Source organism: Lactuca serriola, chromosome 8 (assembly GCF_051521515.1).
Source record: "Lactuca serriola cultivar US96UC23 chromosome 8, Lser_US96UC23_V15, whole genome shotgun sequence".
Classification (NCBI taxonomy): Eukaryota; Viridiplantae; Streptophyta; class Magnoliopsida; order Asterales; family Asteraceae; genus Lactuca; species Lactuca serriola.
Window position 1 is genome coordinate 45788077 of NC_136415.1, and position 26452 is coordinate 45814528.

The following is a 26452-nucleotide window of genomic DNA, read 5'->3' on the forward strand; positions in this document are numbered from 1 at the left end:
GTCATAAGGATTAAATATGTACAAAACAACAAGTTATAAGATTTATTTTACAAGAAAAAGACAATATAGAGTAAACATGTACGACATAAGAAATATATTACCCTTATAGATCATTGTCCTATATTAAAACTATAAAAATAGAATATGGGTCATTTTTTTCCTATATTAAAACTATAAAAATAGAACTTTTGAAATCAAATGTACAAAATAAGAAGTCATTTTCCTATATTAAAACTATAAAAAGAGAATAAGATATACAAATTTTGAAATTTTGTAAATTTCACATCACCCGTTTAGATATGACTCTATGAGCCCTTTAAATTGTTACCTATGGTTTCATACAAGGATCATGGTCCGCACTTAAGGCTCAGGCTCTGGTGCATTCTGTTACAATTTGGCTTAAAGCCTCTCTCCAGGTCTGGTTCTTTGTCTCTACCCTCAGCCCTCACTTGCAGGGCTTCACCTCGTTTTCTCTCTCAATCCTCCTCTACTTAGGCGGCTTCCTTTCGTTCTTCCTCTCGTTAACAGATTGAATGTTAGATCAATTCATGTTCCACCATATCTTGTTTCCATATCTTCAACAGGGGTGTTGAGCCGCCTCACAAACCCTAGATCCAACCTTCCATACATACCATCCGTATTCTTTTTGGATTTTACAGGGTTTCCTTCGTTTACCCTTCGAACCCCAACCATGGTTGGTGGTACCCTTCAACAACAACAACCACCGCAAGCTTCTCAATTGGCTCCGCCTCTATCATCATCGTCGACGACTGTTCCTGTAGCTACGACGGAGGAAGAGGAGTTTTTGAAACGAAACACGGATTGTGTTTACTTCCTTGCGTCTCCCCTAACCTGTAAAAAGGTAAAACTTGTTATATAATTCGTTGCTTTTTTGTAATGCATCAAATCTTTGGGTTTTGTTTCTCTCGTTTAACGATCTTGAGATTGATATAGGCTTTTTCTTGTTTCATTCAATTAATTGGATCTTATTTGAAGACGATATCATCTTCGTGAATCGTAATTTGTGTAATTTTCTTTATGCTTTTGTTGCCCCCTCTGTCCCAAAGCTGAATTAGAGTTCACTTATGAATTTCGACTACTTTATATTCGGAATTGATATAAATACCTTTAGATTATTGCTCCAAAATGTTGGGATTGTGATACCTTTTGTATCTTTGTATCGAATCAAGAAGTTCTTGTTGATTTAGAGTTCAAATATGGATTATTGGATGAAGGAAACATGCAATTTCTGATACGTATTACGTGGTTTGTTTCAACTTCGATGAGCTTTCTTTTTTACTCAAAAGTGGGACAATATGAATTAGGGTTTCACTTGTTTGTGTGTTCTCTTTCTAACTGTAGAAGTCTCAAATCTTTAAATGTTTTGGTCATTGGTTCTTGAGAAATTTATACCTTTCTATTACAAATTCAAACACATATGCCTCTAAAGAATCTTGAACTCATAACCTAATTTAGTTTCTCATATTTTCTCATTTTATGTATTATTATATTATCTAAATAATTTATTCCTTTTGTTATATAACAGGGAAGTGAGTGTGAGTATCGCCATAGTGACATTGCACGGGTGAACCCTAGGGATTGCTGGTACTGGTTAAATGGGAATTGCTTAAATCCAAAGTGTGCTTTTCGTCATCCAGTAAGTATTTATTATTAGTCTCATTAATTGTTTTATAAAAAGTTGGAATTTATTTATTTATTTATTTTATGTTTTCAGCCTCTTGATGGATTATTGGGAGCTGAAGTTCCCCCTCCTGTGGGACCTACTCTACCTCAGGCTCAAACACCTTCATACCCTATGTCCAAACAAGGTGTTCCTTGCATTTTCTTCCAAAAAGGCTTCTGTTTGAAAGGACATTTATGCCCTTTCTTGCATGGCCCACCAAACATATCCAACAACAAAACCATGCCACCTGTCCCTTCTAATAATCTCACAAACCCTTCCAAGATAGCTTCTGAGAAACCCATTCAAGAACAGAAACTTGTGCAACAAGAAACTGAGTTCCCGCCTCCAAAGATGAAACAAAACCCTACTCCGGCGAGAAACGGCGGCGGCGGTGGTGGTGGGGTGGAGAAGAAGGCGGTGGCGGTGGTTGAGGAGCCTAGGTACAGACCGGCCAATGTTGTTGTGAATGAATTCCCGGTCAACAGGTCAAACCATGGAGTCTATGAGACTCATGTTTTGGATAATGAGGGTATAAATGGAAAAGATGTTGAAGAATATTCAAGAGAACCTACTCCTGGTTTTGATGTTCTTGTGGACAATGAGGTTGGAGATTCTGAATACTATCCTAATGATTTTGAAATGGGTCGACCCGTTGACTATGATGTTGACCAAGATATATATGGGGAACAACGTGAAGGGTATGAATGGGAGGATCATAGAGAATCTTCTGAGAGAATCTTGGGTGGGGCCCACAATTTTGGAAGGAAGCGGTACCCTAGAGATGAAAGTCCCGAACAGTTTGACAAGTCAGACTTACGCCACCGAATTTCAAATCAAAGAAGGGGCAATTTCGGTAATTTCGATAATGTCGGTAATGTTGCTAATGTAGGTGGTTTGAGGTCGGTTATCAGCCGTGAACACCCCCGTGATAACCACACTGATAGAATGCCAAGGCGGGACAACCACCACCACCACCACCATGATCGCCACCACGACCGCCATAACAACCACAACCCCCACCGCATGGAGCCTGTCTCCATTAGCAGCCGGCTTAGAGGAAGAATAAAGATTCCTGAAAACGGGTCAAGGGTAGAAAGGGAAATTGACATGGGTAGGCACAACCGGTCAAGATACTCTCCTAGGCTGCCACATGGCAGAGTTAGAGACAGAATAAACGAGGGAAGAGACTATAGGGGCCCACGTAATGATAGTGAGTTTATGAGAAGATCACAAAAAGATGATGGTCAAAGTCAAAGTCAGGGAAAGAGGAAATACGGTCAACAAGTGGAAGAAGGTTTATCGTTTGAAGGGCCAAAGCCTCTGAGTGAGATTTTGAAGAGGAAAAGAGGAGGATCTGTGAATAATGATGAAAATAATAACTTGAAAGAAAATAATGGAAATAATGAAAATGGAAGAAAAGAAGTGATTCAGCCTCTAAGTAGTGTGGTTCATGTAATTGTGAACAAAGAGGAATCTGATTTGAATGATGAAGATGCATTGTTGGATGAGGAGCTTGAAGCTTATGATCATAAAGATGGAGATTATGATTATGAGCAGATTGATGGAGAAGAAGAGTATAACTTGGAAGAAGGTGAGGAGTACATGGAGGAGGAAGAAGAAGAAGGTGGAAAGAAAGAAAGTCAAGTGTATTCTTAGATGTTGAAAAAGACTTTTCATGTCTTTGGTTTTGAATATGTGTGTTGGTTTTAAGTTAAAATTAAAGCAAAACTTTCTGATTGTAGTTTGTAGAAGAAGTAGAGGATGAATGATGATGATTCTAAAAACTGATTTTTTTTTCTTTGGAGTTTTTAGTTTGTATCTAACTTTTCATGGAGAAATTCCTCCTGATGCTTCAGCACTTCTTGTTAAGATCTTAGTATTCTTTTCAAATTGATATATTCATGATATTGTTGATTAAACTCTAGGAGTTTATACACTTATGCCAGTAATAACAATATACTTGTATTTTTTTTTTACATAATAGAATGTAGCTACAATTTTCTTATCAATAATAGCAACACACTTATATTTCTTTACCAATAATAGCAATATGTAACAAATAAAACACATTGACACATATAATATTGTTATTGTGGGTAAATAAGTACGATATTTTGCTATTATGAATTTATGGGTACAAAATAAAGAATATTCCCATATTGGTGCCAAGAATAAACTATGTTGCCTCCCCTTTTTCCAAGGATACATTCTCATAATCTAAATCAATCAACCAACGTTAATGCTCACAATTTGAACAAAACATAATAAGACTAAACACATACATGACATTTAGTAGGCCAAGTTTCCATCATAGCTAGCAAAAATTAGTTATCATTGTCAAAATCAAAATATATCACACAAATTATAGATTTCAAATACATTACACCCACAATCACAATGGAAATAGAAATCAAACTACGAAAAAAAAGTTATGCTTAAAATCCACTAGATGCCATTAAATGTATGCATTCCTTCCTTAGAGACGAGAATATAATGAGAATGAATAAGATCTATTTTCATTAATTCTCTCTTTTTAAGTTATGTACATGAAGATTCAAGTGTGCGTAAAGACCTTCACTATTTCCATTTAATCAAATATTACCCCAAATGCGAATTCCCAAGAATAATAATACTGTCGCCAAACCCAAAATGCTACCACCTTTCACCCACTCTAATGTCTCTGTCCTGCAATATATATATATATATATATATATATATATATATATATATATATATATATATATATATATATATATATATATATATATATATATATATAACAACTAAGGATGTAAGCATATTGAACAACCAAAGGTCAACAAAACGAGTAAGATATAAGCAAAAAAACCTGTATTAAGGGGTGTTTTGCATTGCTTTTGGAATGACTTTTAACTTGAGCTTTTTCAAAAAACCGAAAGATGTTTTGGTATTAAAAAATTCTTTTAAAAATGACTTTTTGCATAGAGAAAAATAAGGGGTTTCAAAAAAGTCACAAAAATGACATGTAAAAGTCACACCAAAAGTCATTTTGCTAATCAAAACACATTTTAAATAGCTTATTTTGAAAAAATCATTCTACAAAAAGAACTTTTGATGTTAAAAAGCAATCTCAAACACCCCCTAACCCTAACTTTTTTTAGTGTGTCCCATATCGTTTCTATATATATTAGAGTCTACCTTCTCTCTGTCACTTTTGGAGAGTACAACAAAGACTCCACATATATCTTAAACATTTTTCTATAAATATAAGGGGGTGTTTGGCTTATTTTTTGAGAGACCAAAAATCCTTTTAGGAAAAGTTGCAAAAAATAAGATTTTCCTGACTTTTTCAAAAGGTTCATTTTCCTTATATCCAAAATTCAAAAATAACTTTTAAAAATATGTTTTTACCAAACATCTTTTACCTTTTAGACTTTTTGGGCTCAAAATAAGCCAAACACCCCTAAGTAAATAACATTGAAAAATAAGAGTTATAATCCACTAACCTTGTATCAAATTCAAAAGGAGGTGGCTTCGGCTTCATGTCATTGTTTGCTCTTAGTAGGGTAGTAGTTTCTCTAACATTGTGTTGTCTATCCACATGAACAGTAGTAAGTGTATTTAAACTGCTGCTATCTTTGTTCATTTCACTCATCTTCCCCTTCCCTTTCACATCGATTTTTGCATCCTGAGTGTTCTTGTTGCTTCTTTGTTGTTCATTACAAGCAAATGTATTTGGAATGTTGCTACCTTTGTTCTTTTCAATCCGATTCTCCTTGCTCTTTCCCTCAACCATATGATTAAGTGGTTTTACCTCTTTCTTTGCATCTATTATTATCTTCTTCAAGCATTTATCAGCAGCAGCATCAAACAAACAACGACGATTTCTTGCATCATTCACTAAATCTTTCCATATCGAGTCACTACAAGCTAGGGTTCTTTCGTTCCCCAATATCCAGAGACAATGCCTAGATAGAAACGGAAGAGAAGACATACAAATTTATTACATGTAGTTATAAAGATCGATAGTTAAGAAAGTCAAAGAATCTCACCGTGCTCTGGTCAATGCAACATTAGTCCTTTGATGACTAGAAGTGAATCCGACATCCCCATGGCTATTCGATCTTACAGTAGATAAAATTATGATATCTTCTTCTCCACCCTGAAATCCATCGATTGACTTTACATTTACTGAAAATCCATCGCGTTTCTCATACCTGTAACGAAGTTTCTCTTCAATCGATACAACTTGTGCAGCATAAGGAGATACAACACCAATGCTAACCTTTCTCTTGGACTGCTGCCATTCTATAAACATGAAATTAAGATGTGTTTAAGAAATCATTGAACATATAGTTACAAATCTCAAAAGAAAAGGATGAGATAAATAGTATACCTTCATAAAGTTTCTGCACTATCTTAACCACAATAGACACCTCAACCATGTTTCTTTTGCTCCCGACATCATCGCCTTCTTCTCTTCCACCAACAATATTTATAAATGAATATGAACCAAACATCGGTCCTGAAAGATATTGCCTTCCATAGCTTTTACATGTCACATTTTCTGCATCCAGAATTTTATTTTGATAAAACTTCCTATTTGGGAAGGAACTTATTGTAGGATGCATTCTGTATTGAACATTCAGTAGATGCTTCGAATGACCCAACAAACTCAATCTTTCAAATAAGCTTCTTCCCAAGCCACATTCACTAGAAACCTGTCCACAAACATCGACTCCATCTAAGTATACAAAATTTTGAAAATAGAAAAATAGAAATTAAAATAGGCTTACATTGCTTTTAACTGTTGCAGGTAATTGGCATTCATCTCCAATGAGAATAGCATGTCTCATTCCAAGAATTTGGAGGGGAATGATGGCTTCAGACTCTTTCATCTGAGCAGCTTCATCTATAACTAATAACTTCAAAGGCTCCATTTTGAATTTCTGCAACTTAAAGGAAGTAGAAGTTGTGCAGAATATAAGAGAAGCTCTTTCATAACAAAACCGTGTCATTGCATCTCTGTAAGCGCTTGGATTACTTGGATCATGACTTGGAAGCTTGAGTCCTCCCAGAGATGTCTGAAGAGTTTTTAGAAGAGAAAGGGATATGATTCTGACAGAATTTATGGATGATGATGATATATGTCCTGATTTAACAAAATCATGTTCCATAGGTTTAGAAACAAAAAGGCGCTCAAGTTCTAGGGAAATCAGATTGTTTTGAGACAACAACGATTTCAAAGAACTTAACTTATCCAAAAGTAAGACCATGGATTGGAAATTTTCTTGCTTTATGAAACTTCGTGGGATATGAGTACAAAATGTGATGATGCACCTTTTGAGTGGAAGTAAACAAGAATTGAATCGTTCTCGCATAAACTCCATGAATGATTTGACTTTCATGTTTTTGTTGGTTTGACTTTTGTTTTCCTTTCTAAGTTGTTTTTCTTTAAACTTTTTATTATCTACATAAACATTGTTGGTTTCACTTTCACTTTTCTTTTCCTTTTCCTTTTCCTTTCGAAGTTGTTCTTCTTTAAACTTTTCATTATCTACATAAACATGATACTGAGAAACACAATCTTCAAGTAAATCAATCATAGATTTCATGCAATGCTTCCAACCAGTTAGAGATCCAAAGCACTGTGTAAGCCTCTCAATCCGATGATCCAGATAGATTTCTTCAATCTCTGTTCCAACTTTCAACCTCTCCTTGTTGCCAAACAATAGCAAATCTCCAGTGGAACAAAACGAATCACCACTTGCAGTGATAGTTTTAGATGATTCCTTTATCAAGCTTAGAACACGTGAAGCTACTGCTACTATGGCAACATTAGTTGGAGCACATGTAAGTGTCCTACACTTCATTTGCAAGAAGATAAAGAGCATCACACTTACTGTCATCGTTTTCCCTGTTCCAGGTGGTCCCCATATTTGTTCCACAGAGGATTTATGACAACATTCCACTTTACCAATCGAAGCCATAATAGCTGCTTTCTGGGATTCATTCAGTTTAGAAACAAGACTTTGATCGAATCTTTGGAGAGAACTATTGCAACGTAATGAACACATATTACATTTCTCCTTAACCTATAACAAAACATCCATAATAAACAATGATGTTAAGACTTAACAAAGAAAGATTAGATTATAACTAAATAAGAGTATAACTTTCAAACAAGTTCTTACCACAGAATTGGGGTAAAGAATCTCTTTGATAATATCAAGATTTGCATGATTATGCAATGAACTCCAGATTCTTTTCTGGGTTGTTATATTCATCAAGAAAACAACAAACATCTCATCATGGAGTTCAATGTTTTGTGATGCAGTGACTTTAAACTGTACGGGTGTACCACTAGCATCATCCTCTGTGTAATTTACTAATAAAAAAACACATTTACTACCCACACTCTGCAAATCAGAAACAGATCCAGGTTCCCGATGTGTTAAAATAAGCAGATCATTAGGTAAAGTCTGGTAAGATTCTTTTGGGCGTTCAGTGTTTCTCCAATTACGAACAGTAACATCATACATCATTTTCTCTTTACCTTTGGCGTTCGTAAAAGAAGAAATTTTAGCAAATGGAGCTCTGTGCATCATGTTCATACTAGAAGCCAGTTCAGTACGTGTTTCCTCAAGCAAAGGATATACAAAAGAACCGAAATAGTGTCTCTCAGACTGGAAAGTAAGCGGTATCTTCTTCATCTGCATATGATCAAGTCACAAGAAAGATTTCATGTGATGGAGCTATGATCTAAATGGATTCAGCTTATTTGTTAACGTATAGTTATTCATGGAAGTCTCGAGAGGTTTATGTTTATATTTCTCAAAACAAATAATCAGTGATCTACTGATCTTCATGCCACTGATAAACATTTTAAGATCTCTGCAACTTTTGGATATATATGTGAATCAAGAATGGATTTCATAATCGTATATGAATAGACTAATGTTTACGACTTTACGCATAGTTTTGTGATATAAGATGCTCATAATGTATAATATATTATATAGTTGAAATAATACACCAAAGGTTTCTGAAACAAAGGGTTAATTTGAACTAACTATCACAGTTTTAGAGATAAGAAGAAAGGGTAAGAATAGTGGAATGATCCAAAGTTACATGCATTTCAATGAAATGCTTGATATGATCAAGAATGGGTTCACAAACGAAACTAAAAAAAGAATAAAAACAACAAATTTAAGACTTCAATTCAAAAACTGCAAATTAAAAGTTAAGAAACGATCAAGTGTGTAAAAGAATAACCTGGTGTTCATAGAGCTTGTCATTGAGAATGTTGTCAATAGACCATGAAAAGATCAACTGTGCAAAGTCGTGGTTCTGGGCATATCCGTTTTTCTTCTCAAAAGAACTTCCTTTCATCATCGTCTTCTAATGATTATCAGAAACCAAAAATAAGAATCAGATAAAACTGGGTTTTCTTGTGTTGTCGTTTTGAAAATAATCGTGTATTCTCTTGCTGGCTAAGGAAGTGATCGTGATTCGTGGGTAGAGATCAAGTAGCAGTGTCGAGATTCTAAGATTGCTTTTGTAAAGCTTGTCCGTACATTAAAGGAAACATCAACGGTTTAATAATAAAAACGAAGCAACCAAGAAAATAACCGTTCGACATTAAGAAACGAAGTCAAGCTCAAGTCTACGCATGTTTATTTTTTATTTTTATTTTTATCGTTTTCCTTTATAGCTTTTGCTCATTCATTCCATGCACTCATTGTTCTCAAATTTCCCGCGTAGTGAAAGTAAAAAATGCAGTAGTGCGGGTTCTTTTCTAAAGGGTTGTTGGGAATTAAAGATATTTAATAGCCTAATAATATGTTTTATATTGTTTGTTTCTATTTGGAATGTGGATATTTTTAAGTTTATGATTGTTTATTATGTTAATGGTAGCCTACATAATTATGGGGTGTTTGGATTGCCGATTAATTTAAATAAAATGATTTCTAGCCCAATGATATCCAGTGTTGTCTTCTCTCCTTAAAATCGAGGATTTAAGTCCCGTTATGAACATAGATGAAATAATTTAAAAATAGATTAATATATTTGTTGTTTAAAAAAATTAAACAAGAGATATCATCGTAACAAACCGTATTTTGTAAACCAATATCACAAAATAACCATATTTTTTTAATAAAACCCAAATGAACATTTTCTTCCAATATCTTGATTTTTTTGAAGAATATGTAAAATTCTCAAACCTGATTTTCTTAAATAAAATTGGGTTTTCTGAATTTTTGAATTCCTTTAAATCTTTAGATTTTTTTTCTAACATAAAACATGTTCAAACAATTGTTATTTAGGAGTTTTCAAAATGTATTATGATTTGCAAACAAACTTTTTTTTTTCTGAGAAGAGTAGTATGCAACTCCAAACTGTGGCAAAAAAAAAAAATCTCTCGTTTTTAGTCCATTTAGTGGTACGGTTTCTGATATTTTTATTTACGCATTCAAATTTTCAAATTTTTATAAAGTCATGTAAACATTTGTGGTGTAGTTATATATAATGTTATATTGATGTTCTCTAGGCATCCCATCAGTTAATGCAATAGATCACGGGGGAGTTGCATGCCAAAGACACTTTACACATATTCCATAAGGGATCTAGTGAGCTAGTGAAACTTCGCTTTGCAGAAGTGATCATCAAATCAAGAGATGTCATCCGGCTAAGAAGAGAACCAAATGGTAGTTTTAGGTCTTTGACATGTAACATGTGGGAGGCAATAAGTGTAACATGTGTTTTACAAAAACTGAATCATAAACTTTAGAAACTCGGTTTTAATGACAGAGTTGGCCTTAAAAGACTCTTACATGTAGGCCCTCACATGATTTGGCAAATAGTTGCCTTAAGGCCAAGGGGTATAGTCACATGATGTTCACTAAAAAAGTGATGTCAAATATGCGCCACATCACCCATCAGTACATGTTCACCACATATTTACTAGCCTTGGAAATGGTTATCACTAGACAATATTTTTTTTTGTTTTTTTTTATATATTTAGATTAAAATAAAAAAAAACTAAATTAATAACATAATTAGATATTTCACGTTACATAAAAACATAAAACATAAAATTTCAAATCTAGATTCCGAATAACCATAAAAAATAAAACTTAAAACCTAAATAACTAAAAAACATAGAAATTAAACATAAATATTAAAAACGTTAAAACCTAAAATCAATGCTTTTCCTGAACTTCTTTTTGGATTTTCAGAAACGCGGCTAAATTTTTCGGGTCGATATCTGGTTGCGGCTTCATGTTTAAAATTTGAAGATCGGTGAGTGCTTGTTTCCGGCGCCGAGCTTCTCCGTTGACTCGTATTTTTGTTGTAAAAAACTTAGAGTTTTGTCAATTTTGTCCGCAAGCACGTATCCGTTAATCGCTTTTCCGCTTGAAGACGCCGCTTTTTTCCCTTTATCCCTTCCCGGTGGCCGACAAAGTTAGACTTTCGGTGGACCCTCCCCTTCGGTCCCATCGAAGTCGTCATTGAGGTCGACACCAAAACCCACATCAGATTTCGAAGTTCTTGGCTTTTTGTTGGAGCCGGTGGTCGATTCCGAATGCGAAGTCTCCGGGTTAAGGACCCATTTTGGACCCTTACGACAAATTTCCCACGCTTTTTGGTGGCCGGACACTTTACCGCCGGTGGTAACTTTGAATTGTTGGCATGCGGTTGATAAAATATTGAAATCGTTGCTACCACTTTTATGCATATTTTTCAGATTTTCAAATATGCCGTTAAACTTGGTGCACGCCGCTCGTAGTTCACGCCATTTTCCGTTGACCGCGTAGTACGTTCGACCCGTTTTCCTTCCCAAAAGCGAGTGAAAGTGATCTAAAACACGAACCCAAAAACCGGTTCCCGTTTGCGCGTTGCCTGTCCTTGAGTCACACGATATAAAAATCCACGCTTTAGCTAAAGCTTCCTCCTCCTCTTTGATCCAAGTTATTCCTCTTCTATTTGTAGCTTTTCCTTTTGATTTCCTACGCCTAGATGGTTGTGTCTCTTCGACCCGATCGTCCTCGTCCTTGTCCAAGTTTATAGTTGGGGATTGAGAACAAGGGACTTGAGATAGTTGTGTTTGGAATTATTGAGATGGTGGTGTTTGGAATTGTTGAGATGGTTGTGTTTGGAATTGTTGGGGTCGAAATTGTTGAAAACCTTGGAATTGGGGTTGTGGTAATTGTTGTTGGAAGTAGTTTGGTTGAAATGGAATGTTGGTAAATAGAGGTTGATGTTGGATTGGGGATGTTAGCATTTGAATGTAACCTTGATATTGATCATTTGGAGTGGTAAAGGTATTTTGATTTTGCTCCATATTTTTTAGAGATAATGAGATAGTAGAGAGATATTATTTGTAGAGAAAGATATGTTTAATGTGTTTGTGTATATATAGTAGAGGAAATAAATTGAAAAGTTTTTTTTTGTTTAATTAAAGTAACGGTTAAAAGAAGAAAAAAAAACGGTCAAAAAAAATAGCCGATCAACATTTGTGTGACCTTCCGTAACACACATCAATCCGCGTCACATTCACCGGTAGGGGGGCGGTGTTCACACGTGAAAACCCCCCTACATGTCACCTCTTACGCGTAAAATAACACCCCATACCCCTTGGCCTAAAAGAGTCTCACATGTAGGCTCTCACATAAGATTTGGCCTATAGTTAGAAGATGGAAGAAAGGTCAATAAACAAGTTAGTTGGCATAATTCTTGATGACAGTAGAGGAGACAACAAGACTTCCAAGATTTCAAAATTTATATATAGTTATTAGTTCAATGACGTACAACTCAGACAGGGCCGGCTCTCAGATTTTAAGGACCCTGTGCTAAGAAGAAAAATAAGGCCCTAAATTAATATATACGGAAAATAAACTTAAAAGTAAATAAATTAACTAAAAAGAAACATATGGAACTTAATAAAAAGTTCAAGGGTTGATTATGTAACTTTTAAAAACTGATTTGTTAAACATATTAGAATGAGGGTTGATTATGAAATATAAAGCAAAAACTAATGACCAAAAGTGTAACTTGAATTTAAAACTTCAAAATGTGGTAGCCACATTGCTCCACACTAAGGTTATACACACTTTTGTGAAACTTTGAATAAATTCATATATATATATATATATATATATATATATATATATATATATATATATATATTTAGTTATTAAATATATATATTTTAATAACTTTTGTGAAACTTTGAATAAATTCATATATATTTAGTTATTAAATATACCAGTTAGGTTATAAACATTTTTGTGAAACTATGAATAAATTCATATATATTAAGTTATTAAATATATAATTTAATTAAAACTCGGGTCCTGTTTTTTTCGGGGCCCTGTACGGCTGCCCCTCTTGCCCCCTTAAAATCGGGCTGAACTCAGATGAAAGTATGTTGAAGACTAATCTTTCATAAAAGTTGTCATCGCCCCGAAAGTAGCTATTTATTCCAATATTTTTGAAGTGTAAAACGTAAATATTCATTTGAAGTTTTAATATGTACGGATTAATGTCAAAATTTTATTATGTTTTTTGTGATTTATTTGTAATATGCTTACAATAATTTGGTAAAAACAAATTTTATAATTGGTCCCTATGATTTGCAAAATATTGCATTTTGAGGTCTTCTATGAAAAATGTCATGCTGATGGTCCTTATGGTTTCGAAAACTGTATGAATGGTCCTTCTGGTGTTAACTTTAACTTTTGAGTAGTTAGTTTTTTTCTAAATGACCAAAATTCTCTTGGACCAATTCTGAAAATTATATATATCTTAATGATCAATTATTAAAATTTAAAAGTTTGTGTGTGTGTGTGTGTGTATATATATATATATATATATATATATATATATATATATACACAAATATGTTTTGTACGAGTTTGAGAAAAATCCATAGCGACAAGTTGTTCACTTTAAGTAACAAGTGTTCTAAAAAAATAAGCGAAAAGTAGACTATAAAGATGAAAAGTTCATTCATGATCTATGTGCATATAACTTTGGTCCTACAAAGGCTTATTAATTGATGGTGATTATAAAGGGAGGATTAGGGATGCAAACAGGGATGGATACTACAATACTCGTCCTCGCACTTGAACACCGATCCCCATACCCGTCTCCCTCGCCCCACCAAATCCCCGACGGGTTTGAGTAGAAAAATCATCGTCGGATACAGGAAACTTGATGGATATTTGTTGGTAAAAAATATTTAAAAAAAAAATATAATACATAATGATTGTGAATAGTAGTGCGGAAATGGTTGTGAATAGAATGATTAACAAGAAGGAAAACATACAAAACTTCTCTTTGGAATATATTGCTTGTAGCAATGATGAGTTAACTGTGATGTTTTTGGCTTATGAAACAGCAAAAACAAATTATAAAGAATTTGAAGACATGGTTTCATTTGATGCAACATATACAAGAAACATGTAATTTTTATCATATTTTATGTTTTATAATTATACACGTTATATATTTGTGCATAGATGGACATATAATATGTTCATAAATGAACAATACATAAAACGATTATTTAATTTTTAACAAATTTTATATCAGGTACAACATGTTGTTTATACCATTCACAAGAATTGATAATCACAAACGTTATGTTACATCTGGTACGAGCTTACTTGATAACGAGATCGTTGATTCTTATATAGGTTGTTTAGGTGTTTTTTGGATGTGTTTGGTAAAGAACCATATACTATTGTTACCAATCAAGATCCAACCATGAGAAAGACACTTACAACACTTTTTAAGAGTGCACGATATAGACTATGTATGTGGCATATTGGCTTGATGACAAAGTACTTGAAAGTAATATATAGTTTTTTAATTTCATTTGTGAATCTAACAAATATATTTATATTTTTATGATTAAAGTCTGAATAATTTTCTTAGTTACATGTTCCTCCATAAGTTTTGGCTACTGATTTCAGGAAGCGGATATTATCATTAATTCGAATAATAAAATAGATATTTGATCAATTTGATGGTATGTTGCGAGAATTGATGAATGTCTTTTGGCATAGTGTTTGTGAATAGTTAATTCATTTTTAAGTAATTATATCATACATTATTGTAATTATAATCATCTGTCAAATATAATGTTCTTGAGTGTTGTATTTAATAAAGAAAAGTTTTGATGACTTCTAACCAATTCCAAATGTTTTCTTTTTAGTTGAAAATAACAAGTTAGACTCATCTGATTCTTTTAACTTAAATTGGTCTAAATTTAAATAGATTAGTCAAATTTCATCTTTAGTTGGGAAGGTATAAAACACTAAAAACAAGATATCCAAATTTAATTAGCAGCCTTGTTTTTGCACCAGATTATAAGAGTAAAAACTTGAACAAGACCCATTTTCAATAGACACAAATGTAGAAGAAGGGAATAGGTTTGATTTAGTTTTTAAACCAGATTATGAATAAAGTTACTAAATACAAGATATAACAATATATTTTAACATATGTGTATATTATATCACTTGTTTCTGTTACATATTTTAGTTTAAAGTTTTTTCTTGGAAAGACTACTCTTGAAATTTTGCATTTTACATTTAGTTCTCTTCTCATAGGACATTATATTTTGAAAACTTTATTCAATCACACTAACAAAATGTTTAGTTAAATAACATTGCGATAACTTAGTTTTCAAAAGAATGTACTACAAAGAAAGGTAATTACAGTGTTATAAGAGTACACTGTTATTTTTTGTTAATCCAAAAGATGCAAAAATGTTTGGTATTTACAACTGCATTGCTATAATAAGTAAAATAGCAGCACTTCAAGTTTAATGGAAGCAGTGAATAAGTACCTTCCTTAAGAGGTAGACAAACACTTTCATTTCATATATGCATCTTTCCTATTTAAAAGATTAGGAATCAAGGCTTCTTTTCAGTAACACCAAAAAAACAAAAAGTTTTAGAACCAAAACACTACAGTAGCTAGATAACACATCCATCCAACTAAACATGTTATTTATTCTTGCCTTTGCCCTTTTTACCCTTGTTCTTCCCCTTGTTATTTCCCTTCCCTTTCTTGTTTTTTGGATCCTGATTGTTACCACTAGTGCTTTGTTTTTCTACAACCGAATCCACCATTGAATCAACATTGCTATTCTTCGCCTTCTTTCCCTTCCCTTTCTTGGTTTTTGAATCCTGAGTATTACCATCATTGCTTTGTTCTTCTTCCACCATGTCCACCTGTGAATCAGTAGCATCATCCTCCTCCTGATGCACCTCACTTGTGTTGCTGCTTTCTGAAACTACCTTTTGCACAACCTTCGAGTCTTGAGTTTTGTTCAAGAAATCATCTATCAATGGCCTATTACCTTGTAGATGCTCCACAACCAATTGCAAAGTCTTCATTGCCTCATTAGTGAAAACACCATGCTTCTCTTTATGTTCACTGAAAATATATACTCCACAGATCCATTAAATCATTCAGAAAGAATCAAGATGTATGTATATATTGCAAGTCTAACCTTGTATCAAATGCACAAGAAAGCACTTTCAGTTCACCAAGTGCACCAGTTACTTTGCCTATTGTATCTTCTCCAGCATTGGACTTTGCATCTTCAAGAACAGTAGCCAATGTGTGTATATCTTTGTCCAATTCTTTCTGCAAAAAAACAATTAACAAAAAGATTTTCAAGTTTAAACTAATGAAGGTAAAACTAAAAAACCACAATGCATTACCTTTATCACAACAGATGAAAAGTTCAACACCTCTCCCTTCTTCTGCTTCAAAGATTCAGATATTTCTTCAAGATTTTTCCAATTCAAAGATTTCACATTCAGTTTAGCAGCAGTTGTTAACATGTTGGAAGATTTTTTTTCTTCAAGAATTGTCCCAACACCAACATTCTTTGAAGAAGGTTGACTAATTTGTATACTTTTCCTTGGGAATAATACATTCATTATCTCTTCCTTTGATGTCCTAAGATCCACAAATATAGCAAAAGGAACATGGATTTTTCGGCTTACATCTTCTGCACTAACAACTGCCAATAAAGGATCATTGATGCTCATAAATGCTTCTGCAACAACATCTGGATTCAAGTTCAAGTAACGCCCTTTTCTTCTTCGAAGAATTATAGACACAAACTTCTGTGGAAGCAAATAAGCAATATTGTTTCTTCCCAATAGCAAATTAAGTAGCACCTCAGAGCAATCTGATACTTTCAGACAGATTAAACACAGCATCATGACAAGCTTCAACACCAAAAGTGGATGATAATAAGCAGGATTAACATCACAACTTCGGATCCATGCTCCAGTGTCCACTTTATTGTAAAGAATGTCTTGGATTGTTCCAACAAAAAAGACAACAGTTTGCTGTGGAAACATCTGTTGAGATGCTGAAAGAGTTATACTTTGAGTGGAAGTAGATCCAAGAGTTGGAAGCCATGCAAGAAAAGAAGATCTTGTAGTGAAAAACATTCCTTGAGAAAAAGATGTCATGAAAAGAAGATAATCCAAGAGATACACAAAACTATGAGGTGATATGTATCCATGAGATCTCCAGTTTGCTCTATAAACATCTTCCAAAGCATCCTGAAGTTGTGGAGCAAAATATGCATCATTCAAGATAAAACGTGAATAGCTTCCGGAAACAACCGGATTGTTGGAGAGAAATTCTTGAACAAATGACTTCCATGTGGGATTCCACTGAAGCCCAGTGATGATCTTTTTGTAAAGTGTAACAGGTTTTCGGGAACCAAAACATATCATCATCATAATCCCAATTGTTGAATAAGAGAGCTCACTCTTTCTGTGTAGATTTTGAAGAATGATATCTTCAAGCAAATTGAGGGAAAGATAGGTTTCACGTAGAGAAATCAATTCTCTAGAGATTGATTTTCTCCAGTCTAATGGAAACACAATGTCAAAGTAAGACGTGGAGATTCGAAGAAATTGTTCGAGTGTCTTTGTATGATGATGCGTGAGTTTGAGATACGAAGAGTCTAAAAGAAACTTGGAAACCTTAAAAATGTTAAGAAGACATGAGCTTTGATGAAATGAAGAGCCATTTGTCTTCAACTTATAAAGAGCTTCAAGAGTTTGGAGGACTTTTATGCCCACAGAAAGCAATTCAACTTGCCAATAAGACTGAATAGCAACAACCAACTGTTTGCTACCAATATTTACACGTTTCCCATCTTTAAAAACACCTTTGTTCCCAGAGTTTCTCACCCAACTTGCATCTTTGTTGACTAACAAGTAAAGTGTGTTTCCTTTTACACTCTGTTTTCTAACTCCAAAATAATTCAAAACAAAATCAACATGCTCATTGTTTTCATCAGCTTCTGCATTTTCAAAACTTTCAAGAGTTTCAAAGATATCCATGATGTTCTCTTTCCATAGATCCCAACAAAAAACCAAAGTTCTTACAGAGACTTGGTTTTGCAAGATCTTTTCGTCACAATGCTTGTTAATATCAACAGGTAATTCATCCTCCCAATCATACTTTGAAGAATTCAAACAAAGATGGGCTTCCAAGATTTTCCTATTACACAAGATTTCACCTCTCAAACAATTGTTTTGTTGGGAAGATTGTAAGTTTCTCTTTAGCTCTGACAAGTTACTTTGTTGATCAGAGAGTAGTTTAAGCTCCCTACATACAAAACCATAGAAAATGTCTGAATCACTTTTTGCAAGTGACTTTGCTCTCTCACAAAGCTCTTCCTTTTGAGCAAACTTCTTCAATGGCCAACCTGAGCTTCCATTTCCCCATAATGAATTGAAAAACACATACCAGATGATAAGTGATGCTGCATCCTTAAAGCTTCCAGCTTTCCCTAACAAATCAGCTTCTTTTAAAACATCACCCCATGACCTAACAAGTTCTGCAGCTTCAAGAAAACAACCAGATTCTTCTTCCAACAACAAAAGTTCATCAAAGCAGCCTTTCGACTTCAAGAATACACGTTTTGATTCCATAGAACAGAAGCATCTAACAAATTTCATCATGGATTTAGAATCTTTACGCTCATGGTAATCAAGAGCACAACTCTCCAAAAACTCTTGTTCGATCTTTTCAATTTCTTTGCTTCTAACAATCACATGCTCTTTCCAGTATTCTATATACTGCATGCCTTTATCAAAAAGCTCCCCCTTTTTACAAGCAGATAGACAATTAGCAAACTGATCTCCCTTTGAGTAAGCTTCAGCTGCATCACTATAGCACCCTGCTAGTAAGAAACACTCTGCTGCTTCATTAATCTTTCCACACTTCTCCAAATAAATCTTCCCTACACAAACAAAACAGTTGAAATCTTAGAACTTTATAATCAAAACAAGGATTAGACACGTGTTTATGTTTATGATAGAACATGAAGTTACCAGCTCTTTCATACTCCCTCAAATCACAATAACAAGAAGCTGCAGACTCAAGTTTTCCAATAGACTCAAACATTTCTGCTGCTTCTCTAAGATGATCAAAATAAGATCCAGGGTTTGTTCCTTGCATCTGATCAGCCATTGCTCTAAGTCCAGAAGCTTTAGCCAATTTCTCCCAAATTGTATCACCAGCTCTTTCAAAGCACATTGTTGCCATTACAAAGTTGTTCTCGTAGTAAAGCTAAAAAGTATATAAAGATTGTTGAAACGTGTCAAATGAGAGTAAAGGGGCTTAACTTTTAGAGAATCAAAACAACAAAATGAAAGAAAATTACCTTTTTACCCCGCTCCCGCCACTCTTGAGGGCTGCTTGCTACCCTCATAGCCTGTGCTACACTATCATCCAACTTCCTAACTTGAACAAGGCCCTTTCTCTTCCAGTAGTGAAACATTGGCTTTGAGAGCTCTTCTTTGTTCTCACATATCCAAAGCCTTTGTCTTGTTCGAGTTATAGCAACATACAGTTGTTTTAATTCGGAACATAATACATTATGTTTCGACTCCTTGAAGGTTGGAAAAGAGGGAAAAAGTTTCCCGTCAAGCAAATCTTGATCATTCATGTATCCATATATAACTCTCCACCTGTCTTTCAAAGGTGATGTCCCAAAAAAGTTGTAAAGCAATACATCCTACAAGCAAAAGAAGTCAATATTAACTTGGATATTATCAAATTTATTTCAAATAACATAAAACATAAGACACTAACCTGAAACTCAAGACCCTTACATTCTACTATGGTAAGCACAAGAGCTTGTTTTCCAACATAATCACAAATCTCAGTCTTTGCAGAATCATCACGTACCAATATCACTTGTTCAGCTCCAAAACCAATAATTTCTCCACTAGATCCGGTCCCACCAAAGATTGTCACGATGGCATTTTCGTCATTTCCAGATTCAAGCAAAACAGGAGCTTCTCCAGAAATGAGACTAGTCTCAGGCTCCAAAAGGTCAATTGAATGAGCAAAATAATGGTATAGAATTTCAATGACACTTTGAGCTAATTCAAGAACACCTGCATGAGTTCTGAAGTTTTGTTTCAACTGAAACTTCTCTGAAACTTGACCTTTTTCTTGTTTTCCAGAGCTTAAAAACTCGGTGTAGAACAGAGATCTTATATCTTCAAACCTGAAATCGATCCCTCTTGCAATGGTTTGTGCAGTATCACCAGCAAAAATAAATCCTTCTTCAACATTTTGGCAAATGTATTTGAAAAGAGAAATCTGCCTCATGCTAAGATCTTGAACTTCATCAATATATACAAAATCCATTTGATCACCTTCATAACGCCTGCTTTTAAGTCGATGATGAAGGTCATTTACTAAATCTCCCCAATCGAATTCCCCACGTTCAGTTTTCATCTTTTCATAGGCTTGAAAAAGGGTGTAAATATCCTCTCTCTTTTGTTTTGTTAAAGTGGATGCACGTACTTCAGACAATAAAGAATAATCCTCATAGCTCAATTTGCCATTACAGCTAGCTCCTGCATGCAAGCCTCCTTTTATATGAGAGATTATCTCAGTGAACACTCTGGAGGCATCAAGCTTCTTTTTTAGATTCGAATTGAAGTGGGGCCAATAAAGTAGATGAAATTTGTCGAATGTGACATTCCTTGATCTTATGAAAGTTTGCAATGCAATGGATCTTGAACTTATATGGTTTCCATGAGAACCTTCTCTTGCTTCAGGAAATCTTTCAAAGAAAGAATTTCCCAATGTGCTATCCAACATCATTAAAAACTTCTCAAATGTCATAACAAGAGGATAACTTTTTTCAGGGACTTCAACAAATGTTTCTGGAACATTGGAGTCTACTGCCACATCAACATCATCAAGATTAATCTCTCCAGATGAATTCCCATCACTTGAAATACTGTCATCATGAACATCAATACTTAGAAATCAGAAAAACACCATAAAAGTAAAAAAGATCCAAAGTGAAAAAACAAGCATTTACATTTTACACACCTTGTAAGGTGGGAAACATGGTGTTTCACTGCATAACACAATCTCGGACTAACTGTCACAAAAAGCTGTCGCAAAACAATCGGTTTGTTTTCTTTTTCATGATCATCATCACTTTCAACATCTTTAACTCCACTGCTTTCTACTTCATCAAACCCTTTAGAAGCAAAGCGAAAAGATTGTTCATTTTGGTATAACTTCATTGTCAAAATGGTGGTTTTTCCAGTTCCTGATCTCCCAATTATGAATGAACTTTTTCTAAATAAGATTATGTCCATCTGTTCATCAGTTACTTGCATTGGTAGATCAATATCTTTCCCAGAAAGCAAATGATTCACCACTCCAGATGATAAGGAGTAGAACTTCATAAGCAACAAACTTTCACTCACTTTAGAGTTCTCAACATAGCTTCTTCCATCACCATTTGTACTCAAATCACTTTCATCTTCACAGCTATTTAGATTACGAAATCTGATAATCTCAGGGGTAGCTGCCCATATTCTGGGAACTTCCAAATCCCTGAAAAACCAAAAATACAACATCACAATATGAAGAAAAATATAATCAAGAATGTGAAATCATTGTTTCATTAAAGTTTGTTTAAATAGACAATAAATGAGCATACCCCTCCAAAGATTTTGCTGTGCAATGACTAATATACTCATCAGTGTATGCAGCAAATATGTTCTCAAGACGTTTTGTGAGTTTTGAAATCTCATCAAAAGGTAAAAGATCCCAAATCTTTAATACTTGTATGTACTTGACTTCCTTGATAATGTCAACAGTGCATATAACATACAACCCTTCAACCTTAAACTGTTTCATAATCTGAGATGATCTTTCACAACACAAGTCTACACTTCTGTTCTTAGGCCTCCATCCTCCAGAAAGTTTCAATAAAAGATTTAAAACCACCTTCTTTAATCGAGCATGTTTCAGCTTTGCAAATGATCTTCTGAAGCCATCGCTGAATAGAACCTAATGGAAACATGTGAAGCTAACATTACAACAAATTTTGTTAAAAAGTAACCATTTTTATAATCTATAAATACCTTCCATTTTGCGTGTCTAAAAAGTACACTTTTCCCATTAACAAGATCATCAAGTTGCTCAAGCTCCTTCTTTGCAGATATTATTGTCATTCTCAACAACTCATCAGCATCAGCATCAAACAAACACTCACGATTCCTTGCATCTTTGACTATATCTTCCCATACAGATTCACTGTTGACTAGTGTTCTCTCATTGCCCAATATCCAAAGACAATGTCTAGAAAGAAACAGAAGAAAAGACATAATTTTGGGAGATAAAAAAAATGGTATCTTTAATGATCAATTGTTAAGAATGTCACCTTGCTCTTGTAAGGGCAACATTAGTCCTTTGAGGACTATCTATGAAGCCAACAGAGCCACGTGTATTAGATCTTACTGTAGATAAAATAATTATATCTTCTTCTCCACCTTGAAATCCATCAATTGATTTCACATTCACTGAAAATCCATCAACTTTCTCATACTTATGAACAAGTTTTTCTTGAATTGAAACAACTTGTGCAGCATATGGAGATACCACACCAATACTTAGCTTCTTCTTGGACTCATAACATGCTATAAATGTTAACAAAGATGTTACTAAATACTAATATAAACTTTGTATAAAACAGTTGGAAGTGATAAAATATAACAAACCTTTGTATAGAATTTGTACAATCTTAATCACCACAGCTACTTCAACCAAATTTCTTCGACTCCTTCCATCATCATCTGTTTCTTCTCTTCCACCAACAACATTTATAAATGAATATGGACCAAACATTGGTCCTGAAAGATATTTCTTTTCATAACTTTTACATGTCACATTTTCAGCATCAAGAATTTGATTCTGATAGAATGTCAAGTTTGGAAAGAGACTAATGGAAGGATGCATTCGGTATTGAACATTAAGTAGATGCTTTGAATGTCTCAAAGAACTCAATCTGTCAAATAAACTCCTTCCAAAACCAGATTCAGCAGAAACCTGTCCACAAACATTCATTACATAAAACTAAAACTAAAACAATAGATAACAAAACTCAGAAAAAATAGAAGAACAAAATAGACTTACATTACTTGTAACCATTGCAGGTAATTGGCATTCATCTCCAATAAGAACAGCATGCTTAATTCCATGAAGTTGAAGAGGAATAGTGGATTCAGCCTCTTTCAACTGAGCAGCTTCATCAATGACTAAAAAGTTCAAAGGCTTCATTTCAACAGTATGCAATTTGTAAGAACTTGAAGTTGTGCAGAATATAAGTGAAGCCCCTTGAAAGCAGAAATCCATCATTGCATATTTGTTCAGAATGTTAGGAAGTCGGAGTTTTTCAAGAGATCTTTGTAGAGTTTTCATAATGGAAATAGACATAGATCTGATAGATTGGATATCAATATCCCATAACTTTTCAAAATCATCTTCCATTGGTTTAGAACTGAAAAGGTTCTCAAGTTCATCTGAATCCAGATTATCTTGAAACAACAATGATTCCAATGAACATAGAATGTTCAAAAGAGAAACCATGTTTTGGAAAGTTTCTTCTGGCAAAAAACTTCTTGATATATGAGTACAAAATGTAATGATGCAAGTTCTGAGTGGAAATACAGAAGAACTGAATCGATCTTGCAAAAACTCAACAAGTGATTTGACTTCAACATTGCTGATTTCACTTCCATTTTCATTTTCATTTTCCTTTCTAAGTTGTTCTTCTTTAAACTTTTCATTATCTACATAAACACAATACTGAGAAACACAATCTTCAAGCAAATCAATCATGGTTCTTAAGCAATGCTTCCAACCAGTCAAAGATCCAAGACACTCTGTAAGCCTCTTAATCCGATTCTCAAGATAGATTTCTTCAATCTCATTCCCAACTTTCAACCTCTCCTTGTTCCCAAACAACAGCAAATCTCCAATAGAATAAAAACAATCACCATTTGCAATTCTAGTTTTAAACGATTCCTTCACCAAACTTAACACACGTGAAGCCACTTGAACAACAGCCACATTAGTTGGAGCACATGTAAGTGTCCTACACTTCATTTGCAAAAAGATAGAGAGCATCACACTTACTGTCATTGTCTTCCCTGTTCCAGGTGGACCCCAGATTTGTTCCACAGATGAATTATGAGAACATCCCATTTTACCAATTGAAGCCATAATTGCCTCTTGTTGAGATTCATTCAGCTTTGACACAAGACTTAAATCCAAAGTTTCAAAAAGAATTAAACCAGAAGAACAACTATCACAGTTCTCCTTCACCTGTAAAAAAAACACATTCCCACATTAATAAAGATCTTAATTCTTACTTTCTTACCATATAATCAGAGTAAAAGAGCATTATAATTCTTACCATATTATCCGAGTAAAGAATCTCTTTAATGATATTTGAATTCCGATTCATGTGCAATGAATTCCAGATTCTTTTGTTGGTGGTTATGTTCATCAAGAAAACAACATACAAACCATCTTGGCATTCAATTTGATGTAATGTTTTAACTTTAAAACGTACAGAAGTGTTACTATCTTCATCATCTTCTATGGTTTTAACCAATGCAAAAGCCCATGTTCTTCCAGTTTGATGCAAATCATAGCCAAATTCGGGTTTCCAATCAGCTAAAATGAGTAGATCACCAGGTAATGTCCTATAAGGCTCTTTTCCACGTTCACTGAATCTGTTTTTCCAAGTATCAACAGTTACATCATACACCACTTCTTTTTTACCTTTGTGTTTCACCTCACTGAAAGAAAAAACTTCAGCATATGGAGCTCTATACATGATCTCCATTGAAGAAGCCAAATCAGCACGTGTTTCCTCTAGCAAAGGATAAATAAATGAACCAAAATATTGTTCCTTTGAGCTAAAAGTAAGTGGTATTTTCTCCACCTACAAATGATACATCAAGTCAACATACGGATTAATGTAACAGGTATATATGATACAATAAAACGTATCATAGAGGTTTATGTTTTCTACTTTTCAGAAAAAAAAATAAAATAAAATAAAAAAATAAAAACATTAATGTCACCGATCAAGAAAAGTATGTTAAACAAGATATATATAAAAATGGAAAGTTTGAAAGCTTTGTTTTATCCTTATCGGCTTATCTTTTATTAATTGAAATCAATCAATAAATTCCCCAAAGCCATTTTTGTTGTTCTGTTTTTACAAAGTATAAACGCAACAGTAAAAATAAATGTAAAAAACAGTCCAAACTCCAAACTAAAACACATAATGTTAACTTCAAAAGGGTTGTTTTTTTACTGCAAAAAAGTTCTATATGTGATCTTCACAGTTTTCGGAGATGATAATGTATCATCATTAAACTTTATAGTAATATATTTTGAAAATCCCCATGTTGATGAACAGTACAATGCAGATAATGTAGATGTTTAATAAAGTATTAGGGTTGATTTCAAGAACATATCGTTTTAAAAAACAAGGGTTTATAGAGGAAGAAGAACCCAAAACAAGAACAAATAACCAAGTGTGAGAAAACTACATGCACTGTGTGTGAAACTGAAACGCTCGATGCGAACAAAATGTGTGTTCGCATACAAGAAACAAGTAAATGAAAAGTCCGAATATGAAACAAAGTGCAAAAATGAAGAGAAAAAAATAGTAATATAGGAAAGAAGAACACAAACCTGGTATTTGTAGAGATCCTCGTTGAGAATATCATCAAGAGACCATGAAAAGATCGTCTGTGTAAAGTCATCCCGACGCTGATCATCTTCTTTTTCCTTCCCCAAATAACTTCCTTCCATCATCACCTGTATCAAACGCATGCAAATCAGAACTTGAACAAAATGAAAATGGGTATTCTTGTTCTTTTTAAGTTTTTTCGAAAATGAAGAGGTTTCTTACTGCCAAAGGAAGTGATCGTGGAAACAGTAGCAGTGACTCAGTGTCGACAATTATCAGAGAGTGAAAATCCTTTTCCTATTACTTTATCTGTACCAAAAAGGGGCTAAATCAAGGAGAATATTTAAAAGAACAGAGGATGATTGTTCGAAAAGAAGCAAGAAAACTGCCCCTTCGGTTTTAAGAAACCAAGTCAAGTTCAAGTCTCCTCGTCTTCTCCCACTACCCTTTTCCCCCTATTCTTTTTCTTTCTTTCTCGTTTTGCTTTTTCTGTCATCCATTCATGCGATGCCATTTGTTGCCTTTTCATTTGCAACGTTTTAAAGCGGCAAAACAGACACTAGTCCCCGTTTATTTCACTAGCAATTTTATATTTCTCTTGGTCTATGTTTATCACTAAAATTCAAACATTTATAGAAGTTGACATCATCATCATTTTTTTTTGTCAAATATCAAGTAGAAGAAAATTTTGGGGAGAGAAAACA

At 34.0% G+C, this 26452-nt stretch overlaps 3 protein-coding genes across 4 annotated transcripts; 1 reads left to right on the forward strand and 2 right to left on the reverse strand.

Annotated features, from left to right (window-relative positions):
* Positions 1–341: 341 nt before the first annotated feature.
* LOC145066068 (zinc finger CCCH domain-containing protein 17-like) lies at positions 342–3574 on the forward strand. The gene is made up of 3 exons (XM_079013234.1): positions 342–862; positions 1547–1657; positions 1736–3574. Exons 1-3 carry the CDS (start codon positions 692–694, stop codon positions 3338–3340), a joined length of 1887 nt encoding a protein of 628 aa, XP_078869360.1. The 5' UTR covers positions 342–691; the 3' UTR covers positions 3341–3574.
* A 421-nt stretch (positions 3575–3995) lies between these two features.
* LOC145066550 (uncharacterized) lies at positions 3996–9260 on the reverse strand. The gene is made up of 7 exons (XM_079013840.1): positions 8939–9260; positions 7858–8376; positions 6460–7758; positions 6060–6384; positions 5716–5971; positions 5170–5631; positions 3996–4369 (listed from the first exon to the last, which is right to left on the reverse strand). The coding sequence occupies exons 1-7, from the start codon at positions 9056–9058 to the stop codon at positions 4276–4278; spliced, it is 3075 nt and encodes a 1024-aa protein (XP_078869966.1). The 5' UTR covers positions 9059–9260; the 3' UTR covers positions 3996–4275.
* Positions 9261–15496: 6236 nt separating this feature from the next.
* LOC145069348 (uncharacterized) lies at positions 15497–26202 on the reverse strand. Of its 2 annotated transcripts, XM_079016275.1 has the most exons (15): positions 25971–26202; positions 25751–25876; positions 24456–24989; positions 23174–24364; positions 22759–23086; positions 22422–22677; positions 22123–22339; positions 21696–22048; positions 21074–21589; positions 19814–20978; positions 19383–19736; positions 19051–19288; positions 16405–18959; positions 16191–16327; positions 15497–16114 (listed from the first exon to the last, which is right to left on the reverse strand). In XM_079016275.1, the coding sequence occupies exons 2-15, from the start codon at positions 25871–25873 to the stop codon at positions 15682–15684; spliced, it is 8400 nt and encodes a 2799-aa protein (XP_078872401.1). In that variant the 5' UTR covers positions 25874–25876; positions 25971–26202; the 3' UTR covers positions 15497–15681. The 2 variants fall into 2 exon arrangements, with proteins under 2 accessions (XP_078872401.1, XP_078872400.1); XM_079016274.1 differs by lacking the exon at positions 25971–26202 and having other exon boundaries at positions 25751–25963.
* Positions 26203–26452: the final 250 nt, after the last annotated feature.